The sequence below is a fragment of the Leptinotarsa decemlineata genome, unplaced genomic scaffold (genome assembly GCF_025532065.1).
Source record: "Leptinotarsa decemlineata unplaced genomic scaffold, Ldec_3_MD MMD2_tig00002082_RagTag_RagTag, whole genome shotgun sequence".
Classification (NCBI taxonomy): Eukaryota; Metazoa; Arthropoda; class Insecta; order Coleoptera; family Chrysomelidae; genus Leptinotarsa; species Leptinotarsa decemlineata.
This window is the reverse complement of record NW_027412573.1, coordinates 6491761-6503453: the sequence shown is the minus strand read 5'-3', so window position 1 is coordinate 6503453 and position 11693 is coordinate 6491761. Positions and strand designations below refer to the sequence as shown.

The 11693-nt window shown below is 33.0% G+C and overlaps 1 protein-coding gene across 1 annotated transcript; it reads left to right on the top strand.

Annotated features, from left to right (window-relative positions):
- Positions 1–1004: 1004 nt before the first annotated feature.
- On the top strand, positions 1005–6869 carry LOC111506815 (uncharacterized). Its single transcript, XM_023162021.2, has 2 exons — positions 1005–1128; positions 6284–6869. Exons 1-2 carry the CDS (start codon positions 1117–1119, stop codon positions 6755–6757), a joined length of 486 nt encoding a protein of 161 aa, XP_023017789.1. The 5' UTR covers positions 1005–1116; the 3' UTR covers positions 6758–6869.
- The last annotated feature ends 4824 nt before the right edge of the window (positions 6870–11693 follow it).

The window sequence follows — 11693 nt, the reverse complement described above, 5'->3', positions numbered from 1 at the left end:
AAAGGCTATGTTAATGAACTCCAGAACCGTGTAACAATCGTCATGACTCAATGTAGTCCCGTCAATCTAACTTCAAATAGAAATATTCCCTTGAGAAAAATATCTGTTTGGAATCGGGTACAAACCAACAAAATTTGGATCGTGAGTCGGATACACTAGCTAGTGTGAAATAATGATAATTATGTTCATTATGTACCGTTTTTGAAACATTCACATCTCTCAAAATGACTATTTGACGTAGTGAATCAGTTCATCGACTCATTTGGCTGAGTCTAATTTCAGGAATGCTGAAGCGAAATCCCTCCTGAATATTCTGCCCTGTAAAAATAAAAAAATATACTTCATGAATATGTTCTCTTCTTCAAATGTAACTTAGTTGATTTATGAAGCACTATTCTGTTGAATCAGATTATCACCCTCAGAATCAATGAGATCCGATCTTATACTTTTATTTGAATTATTGTAATCAATTCAATTGCTCCAGTTATCTTCTTCAAAAAGGTGCATGAATCTTGAGACTGTTTTCCACATGATGGGGAATCAGAGGAAAACAATGATCGTTCGATCGTTTGAACATTCGGTTTTTAAAAAACCTTTTGCCAAGTCCTCCGCTCTGGGATTTTCAAACTAGTTTATAAATAAACCGTTTCCGCTCATGTTTTTTCTGAAGGTTCATATCAATAAGTCTCGTTCATCCTTGATATTTGTGGTTTCAGATATTTGCCAATCTCATTCATTATTCAAACAAAAAATATAACCACTAGGAAGAACCTCCAAAAGCATCTCATTAGCGGTATACATTGTGGAATAAGTTCCAAAAACGAGAAAATCCGACCATTCATTCTGTAGAAGAACCATTAATTCAGAATTTGACGCATCAACACTGTAGGTATTCATGAACACACTCATGTATCAATTAGTTTCTAATATCATGGCAAAAACAGAGCAAATTCGATTTTGATTGTTATATCACTGTATATCATAGGATGAACAATCTCTGGGGATGCAGTGAAAGTAGTGAAAGAACGCGTAGGTATATATAGGATACTTTCCCGAAATCATTCATCAGTTCATCTAACAACTTCAGTGGCTGTACACCATACTAAGCAGTGTACAATGAATAGTCTCGTAAGTTGAAAAATAATAACAATTGTTTTGATTTTAATGTGGATTGTGCTAAAGTGAAGAGTGGACAAGAAGTGAAATTTTTTTAAATATTAGATCTCAGTCATTGAAATTTCATAAATATAATATAACTTGTAAATATATTATTCAAACTCAATGAAGGAGTACTTGGCTACAGTGACTTTTGCAATTTTCAACTATTCAAATCATTCAACAAACATTGAATTCATTCTATAAATGATTATTTTCTAAAAAGTATTTGAAAATTTAACAGAAATATTTTTTTATTTTGAACTGAAGGCAAATAAACTTATTTTGTGGTTCATAACAATTGAACAATTTTTCGTCCATATTTACTAAACATAGATCTACATAGATGCGAGTAATATAAACTGACACGCAGAATTTCAATTTTGATGTATCTAACGATTTTGGGAAGGAAACTGAAAACATTATATTAAGAATTCAAAATACTGTCATTTTCATTTATGACGAAAATTGTACTTTCTGAAGAACAACTTATCAACTTTCACTCTGAATAATGGACGGGAACCATATTTTGTGGAAAATATCAGTTATTTTCTGACTATATTCTACTTCATCAATTACGTCAAGACTTCAATATTTGTCTGCAAAAATTTCTGCTGTTCATAAGTAACTTGTATATGATAATTTCAAATATCAGAAAAAAATCTACCTCTGTCAATAAAATGGAAATTCATCTAATTTTCAAGCTTATTCGACAGTATCATTGGGTTTGCATACCTTAATTTTTTCACTCTTGGGATACCACAGTTTTGCAAATTGACAAAAACAAATTGTTGCGAATAGATAAAAGAAAATAATTTTGGAAAAATATAGTTTCCTAAAGTGTTTGAAAATAATAAATATTCCATTCAGCTTGGTATCAGAACAATTCGCTTGATTTGATACTTTGAAATTTTAATATGCTCCATTTGCTCGAAAATATGACTGAGAATAGAATGGATTTTGTTTCAATGAATTGACTATATCGAATGGGAATTTTCATTGACTTTCATGTATTTACTCTGTACGATGTGAATTTGTTATTGGTGTCAGGTTCCACATGTACACAATGTTTGTTTATTCTTGAAATCAATCTACTGTTCGATCATTTTAATATTGCATTTGGTTCTTTCAATATCTAATGATTCAACTTCGTAAACAATTAAGATGACAACTAACACTAATGACGAATGAACATATTAGCCAACTTAAAATCCTCATATGATATGGCCTATTGAAAAATAGTTTTATTGAATGAATTTGCCTATTCATTTATTCAAAGTATAGTTTTTACAAAACCTCTGGTATAACCAATTTCAATATAATATGATATCTGCTACATTATTCAATGGAGAAAAACTAAAATCAACTGAGTCTTTATATGATGAATGGAACAAGACCCAATGAAAATCAGTTTCAAACTCACATACATGTCTTATGTTTCAGTCTTTCATAATAATTTTTCTACATGGAGTTTTTTTAAAAAGAATAAATTATTATGTTGATCAAAATAAGTGACACTGAAGCATATACTTTTGTATATAGATATGAAATTGGAATGGGATGAGAAAGTTCATGAATTTTTTATGTTAATATAATTAACATATAAATAGAATAGGATGGAGCAATGTTCACAATTTCGATATGCACATAGAGCAGAAACATTTGTGATTTCATTATGAATTCATGAGAGATATAATTTCATACTTGGAGTTCAGATTCCTTCATATCTTATCCATCATATACATTATGTATTCTGTGAATGGAGTCATTATTACTCATTCCAGATTTTTTTTAAAGCACCCTCGATATTACTAGTGGTGGGAGAACATCATGAATACTGAGAAATGAACGTAGGGAGTTTTATTTCTCAATTTTCATGACCGTCAATATTGAATATCAAAATTCGTACACGTACTCGTACTCGTATTTTAGAATTTGTAGGAACGCTATTTTCATTATTTAACGTTGTTTCCAACGAGAAAGCTAATGTTTGAATCATATATTATTGATCAGTTTGAAAAAAAAAACACTCTGTTCATAAGGATTCAGTTCTCTGGAAGCGTAATATGTTTCTGAATAATTTTTTCCGACTTGAAATGGTCACTTTGAATTACTACCTATTAGACGTAATTATTAGTATTTTATTATATTATTTATTGCTATTATATTGCAATTGTCGGTGTGATCTTATCAAGGTATCAATATTCACTGATTCACTAGCTCAATGTTTCTCATAGACTGAAAGTTAAAATATTCTATTTTTTTGTGAAGAATCCAAAGTTTTCCACTGTTTTGGGCTTATCTGAGAAATAAACAGAGAATATATATTTTGAGAATGAAATCAAAGACAATACTGTTGACGATTAGAAATGGTAAAGCATACCTCAATTTACACAAAAAGGGGTTTCTATAAAAAACCCAATTTCTCAATGGGGCTCCACAAGGTCCATGATTTGGACTGGAGGTATTCCTTCCATATGTAAATTTAATTGATAACATTTCAAATGAAAAACATTTCATTATTTATTCTACGTTCCATTGTTGATTTTTACTCAGAGTCATATCTAAAATTTAATTCCAATTCAATAAATTTCAGTTCCCAAATTGGTATTATTATGGGATTCATCACCTAACGAAATGAGTTTGACATCAGTAGTATTGAATATTACTGGAGTTTTTTTCCCAATACAAAACCGTTATTTTAACAATTCGACACGTGTTTCGGTCATCAAGTGATCATCTTCATTAATCGTATTAATATATCATGTGAACGATGAATAAAAGCATTTGGATCATATCAACGACTCAGGATATTATCTAACATTTTTCCTAATTAGACATCGGTTTGAATGGACTCTTCTGTTAACCAGTCATCTACATACGAATAACAACCAAAGTAGTTAAAGTTTGTATGAGCTGGAGATTACTGAGATCCTACCTTTCAATGCTCGATCCCTAGCATGGGTATATAAATTTGTGTATCCTCATTTTCAATGTTGAAGCCAGAAGTACAAATTAATATCTTCCATCGGTGACCTTTCATACCAAACGGACGAATGCGATCAACTCAAACAATTCCTGATTTTCTAAAACGAAAATTCAAGGAAAGTGTCAACCGAATCCGGATCAATTAAAATCGAATCAATTGAAAGTCGTGACCGTACGTTCCAATTTCGCAACCGAATGCGAGCAAAGAAACATCAAAGGAATGCATCCTGCGCTACGGTCTAATGCAGCCAATAATTAGAAATTCAGATTCGCAGCTCTTGAGTACAGGGCCGGAATTAGAGGTTTTTTTGTTGGTTAACTTCCGCATAAATATTTATCATCATAAAGTACGGGGAATAATATAATTTGGACATTTTTGGTTGATTCATATATTGTCATCAAAAGTCGGGCTTTCTTTGCTAAACCTCGTTTTAGGGAATGAAAAAGCTATTGACTAATCTGATACTCAGATTTATTGACTCATTTGCACTTGGGAAATATCTTCATGTTTGTCTGGAGTTTTTGTTACAGTCATTAAAAATGCATTAGTTATATTTTCAAACATTGAGTGGATATGTCATCTGAGACCAAACTTTTGTCGAAAAATTGGAGAAAAATATACAATGAGTTGAGAAATGAAAAAGCATTATGTATATCACAAATAAGTGATAGAGAGGGCATATTCTAATATGTCACGTGTCAATATTTCAATCCTGATAAAAATTGATATCATCATAGCTCATTGCCATGTTTGTCCTGATGGAGGTAAAAGTAATCTAAACAAACCATAATTGTTAATTGGAATCCCTGTTTATCTTTCGTTGAAGAAGGAGTTCTTGCAGTTCTAATTTTTGAATATCCAGTTCCAGATTTTTTCCCACATATAAATATCAATTGGAAATGGAAAACTGGCCCCCCTCCTAAAAAATCAGTAATTTATCATTAAATGATATCGATATGTCTGATTTTTGCTACAAATGTCCGGTAACAACCTCTTCTTGTACTTTTTGATTGATTGAAACTCAATCATCTTCCATGAGAAATTTATTGAGATGAAACACTTCTGGCTCAATCAGAAAACATAATAATTTTCAATCCTCTACAAATTATACAAAGCTGATACCTGTAATCAATGAAAAATTGTATCGATAATAATGAATTTCCACAGTCCGGCACTGCCTATATTTATTCCGAATCATGATATAAACTAATTATATTACTTTCATCGACACAATCTCTACTTCATTAAAGTGCTGTTATAATAACTTCACAATATTTGTTTGTTATACTAAAAACGACATATGTTATAATTTACTTTCACATTCAAGTCCGGATACTTTCCATGTTCCAATTTCTTGCTTAGGGCTCTGAACTTTCAGATGGGTTCAACAATCTCTGCAAATTGGATCAATTAAAATGAATTACAGTTCAATCGATTAGAGATACTCTGATACCCTTCAGTTTAGTTGGAATGTATAGAGTGAAGTGTTGCATTTGGCGTTATTGAGACATTAATTTTGTTTTTATTTCAATTTGGATTCATTAATTTGGTATATTCCTTTATATAATTGAGTTCCCATCAATTCAAAATAATTATAAAAGAGAAATGCAACAAAATATCTGAATCATTAATAAAACTGATTTTAAAAATCTCAAATCTTTTTATTCAAATATCAATCATCCGCAATTACAGACGAAATGTCAGGACAAAAAACCTACAATTCATGGATGAAATACCCTGAATGAATTACACATCGGCAATGAAAGTATACACACCATGATCAATAGCCTATGTTTTTTTGAATTTCTTTTCTATGTTTGTAGGATAGATAACAATAATCAAAAGTTTGGGACTTTATGAATATCTTATCTTAAGAATTCTTACATTGGAAAAATCATCGTTGTTGATTTGCCTCTGGAGCTTTTTGTATTCACTTTACATTACGAATCAACAAAGGAAACAGCTACTCATTTCATATTCAAATATATCGCCAACGTGACGTTACTCAGTTTTTGTGTTAAAATGACCTCCATGGTACCACACGACGATGGATGTCATTTCAACACATATTTATTCGATGCATGATCTATCAATTCATATTGCAATCAAGCATATTAAAGGAACTGTTCATTCTTACAGGCTATCACATCTGTCTTGCTGTTGATCGCAACCGTAAATGCTGGTTTCGCCGGCAGTTATGGGGGCCATGAAGGTTATGGTGGTCATGAAGGTTATGGTGGACATGAAGGTGGACATGACATCTCCCACACCGTCGAAATAACGAAGCACGTCCCTATTCCCGTCTACAAACACGAAGCAGTACCTATTCCGCACACAGTACCAGTTCCAGTTCCTAGACCTGTAGCAGTACCAGTCCCCCAACCTTACCCTGTCCACGTGAAGGTACCGCAACCCGTGGCAGTGCCAGTCATCAAGACCATCACGATTCCCGTGGAGAAACCAGTACCTTACAAGGTTGAGAAAGAAGTTCCCTACCATGTTGAGAAACCAATTCCAGTTCCTGTAGAGAAGCACATCCCAATCAAGATCCCCAGGCCAGTACCCGTCAAGGTACCAGTCTATAAGGTTGTGTACCACCATAGCAAGCATTAAGTGAAAAACGCAAGACTGATGCATCATCTTCATCACCTCTCATCTTAGTCATTTTTGTTGTTTGTTATGCCTGTTGTTGAGTTTTGTTTAATTATATGATTTTTATCGATTATTATTGTTTTTCAATTGAATACACCCAGGTTGTTCTTTAAAAAATTATCAGGTTTGTGAATTTCAACCATGTGAATAATGAATAGACTTTGGACTTCTATGCAAACGCTTTACTGCGAAGAATGGAATGCATATTTGGTAAAAAAATTTTAATTCTCAAATCTAACCAATTATATCCTATATGAAATGAAACAAGAACCGTATGATATATTTTTGATATAATAAAGTACTGAATGTACTGAATAGAGAATTCATAAAGAGAAAACAAAGAGTGAAAAATTAACGAAAACAAAAGTAGGAGAGAAATTAAAGTTAGAACGGAACCCAATGAGATAACCAAATACTAACTTCGACAATATGAATGAGTATATTCTGTACTTCAATAAAATAGGTGGAAAAATAATGTTAGTAATAATGGCAGTAAATATGAAAATACTACGCTTAACTATTTTGTTATTTCTTATCCGATATGAATGAGATTTTCAGTACATTATCTACATCAGTATTATATATTTTTTTCAATAAAAACGTTGAACATTGTTTTACTTATTTTATTTTCGAATCTTTAGTTCAGTTTAGCAATATTTAATCCGCCATATTGTAGCTGCGGCTATTTTGAATTTGCATCTTTTCCAAAGTGTTCATCTATTCTTTCAGTCAAGCCCTGTTATTTGATACCCATATTGAGGTAGTTGTAATAAAAATTTAATTCGCCATTTTGTAGCTGCGGCCATCTTGAATTAACAATGATACACAAATCATTCTAATATATTTACATCGGAACTGAAGGTGTGTATCAAATATCAGAACAATCTGTCAACAGGAAGGTGGTCAAACTTCAGTTACTAAATTTTACCAAACAAATAACAGGGCAAGATAAACAAAACCGTTTGAAAAATATTGTTGCAATAGATTAGTTTATTGATTATATCCTCCATCAGCAATTCAAACACATTCTCACCTGTGAAGATCTGAACATAAATTTTTTGCAGGCTTCAATGTCTAAAAATATTTTGTGTGATATTCTCGAATCTCATAACTTCGAATCCCTAATGAGACAACTTACTCGTATTGCAAATACAAGGGGTAACACTAGTGCTACGGCCATATACTATATAATTACTGATGACAAACAATGTATTAATTTCGAAATTTTCGACCCATGCATTTCCGACCATTGTGCCCAAAATATCACTTGGAACAGTGTTGAATTCGATCCACCAAAACGGGAAAATATTATCTTCAGAAGGAAATTCACCGACTTCAGTGTAGAGCAGTTCAAATATCTTCTGAGGTAGCTTGACAATAACTACTTGAACTCTTCAGATATAAATGTTTCTTTTAAAAAATTCTGGGAACACTTGTCTTTCGCATTCGAAGCATTTTTCCCTAAAATTCCTATTAAACCCAAATATTCACGGCCACCAAACGCTTGGTATTCTCGTCAACTCAAAGCTGAATCAGATAATCTGAGGAATTTCAATAACTTGCATGAAACAATTCCCAAAAATTCCGTTCTTAATGATGAAAATGAACGATTGAAAAAACTTTATAACCAAAATGTAAAAATAGCGAAGCAGAATCACGATAAGAATCTCATAGTACATATCTGAATAAGAACAAATTACAAATTGACATGGAGATTGATCATGATGGTCAACGAATCTCGGATAATCAGGTAGTTGCAAATATATTTAGTGACTGTTTCGTGATGATAGTAGATGACAACTGAAAGCTAATTTCAGTAACGGTCTCTGAATTAACTGCACTACATCATATATAACAAAAATGAATTATTTTTCTTTTCAGCCTTTTCTGTCGTCAGAAATAGAAGTTATAATGAAAAACCTAAAGAATAAAAAATTTACTGGAATAGATGAAATTCCAGTTTACTTAATGAAAAAGTGTGCTACAGAAATTGCACCATTTAAATAAATCAGTTGAACTGGGTCAATTTTCAAGTCGACTGAAAATATCCTTAGTGTCACCTATCTACAGAAAAAATGACAGACATGACAGAAAGGGATGGCACATAGGCTAAACCAATACATAAAAAAGTTCAATATACTTAGCCCAAACCAACATAGTTTCAGAGAAGGATATTCAACTGAAACTGCAACTAGAGACTTGATTAAGCTGATACAGGACAAGATGGAGGCAGGTGAGTTGGTCATTGGATTGTTTTTCGACTTATCCCGAGCCTTCGATACTCTTAACTTCAATTTCATCTCGACAAAAATGTATGCACTCGGTATACGTGGAAAAATTAAGGACTGGTTCTATTCATTCCTAGAAGGAAGAGAACTGATAGTTAGAGTGAATGACATAGCATCCTGGGTCCACTGATTTTATGTTATTTATAAATGACCTTCCCGAACATGAGAAAGATGGAAAGGTTAACTTGTTCGCAGATGATACCTCAATTTTGATATCTGGCTCTAACAGAGGTGAACTAGTAGCAAAAACAAAAAACGTATTAAATCAATTCGACCATTGGTGTCAGAAGAACAATTTAATAATAAACTATTCGAAGACTGTCGCTATTCAATTCCACATATCGACTACGGAAAGAGCCATCAGTGAAGATCTGTATATAAACAGTTCATCAATTACATTTCAAATAGCCTCAACTTTTTGGGTACAATCGTCGACGAAAATCTCAAATGGGCCAAAGCATAGGATCACATGTTCCGTTTTTTTTTGAGGGTTATTAGCGACAATTCAAATTTCATAGTACATTGATTTCTTACAATAAATTTTCATATACGGTGCAGCAGCTTTATACGTCTTAGAAAGGCAATTAGTTTTTTTTCATAATTACAATTTTGTCCTAACGCTGCTTCAATTGAAAGGGGGATGTCGTACTCGACTCTCTCGATTTTGAGTGATCGCTTTTTTCTGCATATTCAAGTGCTTTCCATATGGCATAAAGTTCTCCTGAGAATACAGTGCTTTCAGCTGGTAGTTTGAAAGAGCGATTGGAAGCAGTACTGGTGAATGCTGCCCCCACTCCTTCTTCTGATTTGGATGCGTCGGTGTATATTTGGACAGTCTTCGAATTGTTGCAATAGTTGTTGAAAAATTGCATGAATTAAACTATGGTTGGTGTTATTTTTCCCAAATTGTACGAGCCCTTTTTCAATTTTATTGCTTGGAAAGGTCCATGGAGGAGGATTAGAAATGTTTGAGGTGTTGAAAATATTTCAGTTTGAATAAGCACTTCTTTGCGTTGAAAAATTTGAAGAGCTGTTCAAATGAAGAAGGTCTCATGAGCGTTTATTATGCATTGGTATATTCTTCCATTAGTCATAATATTATAGCAAAGAAAAGAATCATATGATTGATATTCCACCTGGGTTTTCGAGAATCTTGCAGAGATGTTTTCAAAGAAAAGAGAATATTGACATTCACGAGTATCTATTTGTCCGCAACTATCCAACCCGTCAAAGAAATCAATTCAGATTGGAAATTGTCAACTACTCGACCTATAAAAAAATCCCCAAAATATTCTGCGGCAAACTTTTTCAACATGATACTTAATGACTTGAAGAATCAGCCAAACCTGTTCAGATTCAAAACAAAATTGAAATGTTATCTATTATCCAGGGCATTTTATAGTATTTCAGAATTCATTTCGGACCCCAATGAACAGTGTACCTACTGTGTACTACCTACTTTCAGTTTTGCTTGGTTTGAAAATGTTTTTAAAGTGTTTTATTATTTTATTATTTTAACATTGTTCTGTTTTGACTTATCAATCCAATGTAAATTGGTGTATGATCAATAAATGTATATCTATCTAACTATCAACATCATTTGGTCTCAGCCCCCACAAACATATATACAAACGCTAGTTCAGTTGAGATCAGTGAACAAGAGTCTATTTCCATGTCTAACTGGTACTGTTTTTTTAAACGCCTTGAGGAAAAGCGGCTTTTGCAATTCCGGCGACATGATTGTGCCAAGACATACTGGTGTCCATTTTAACCCCCAACAAACAGAAATCGGAACTGTCTGATCTGACATTATTATATCCGGTTCGGAGACATTTATCTTCTTGGAGAAAACCGATGCCTGGGTGTGGCATTGAATTGAACCTGGTTACTTTCACCCCAATTCAAAATCATTTCTAGATCCCCATCAAAATATGCAACCTTCTGCTGCCGGTGAAGATGTGCTTCCGCAGCCGATGTCCTGGAATCTAAATCGAATGACGCGACAAGTATGCTGTCGTCAGCAAAGCAATACATTGGATTTTTTTGATGAGTACTTGATTTACAATAAAAAGAGGGTTGGAGACAACTGTATTATTTGTGATTTCTTCTGAGCTTCTTCACTAGCTATGCATGTGTTGGTTGACGACAATAATGGAGATCTCATTGACGATTTATCATCTTTTGTGAAGAATTTATTTCTGCGTTGGAAGTATCAGTTGTGAAGTGAGTCTATGATTTTTCTTGAGCGAAATCATGGACATCTTACAGCATGATATTTTTTATGAAATTCACAAAGGAGAAAGAATTCCAGAGCTGTCAACAAGCTGGTGAAACAGATATTGCCCAGAAAACACAAAAAATCCAACAAGTCAGAGAAACACTTAAAGCCATAACTATTCTATCCTTCAGTCATTTTTAGTTCTTTTCGATTGAAAAGCCAATGGTGTATCATCACTTGCCAAAGGGAGGTCTCCATAATTTTTTTCCCAGATAAAAAGTCATGGTATTGTGACCCTGAGTTTGAGGGGATTTCAATTCTCTATACAATGAACCCTACTGTTTTGAATTTGGATAATTGATTGCGGCGTTATTGGTGAATGAATTGGAGA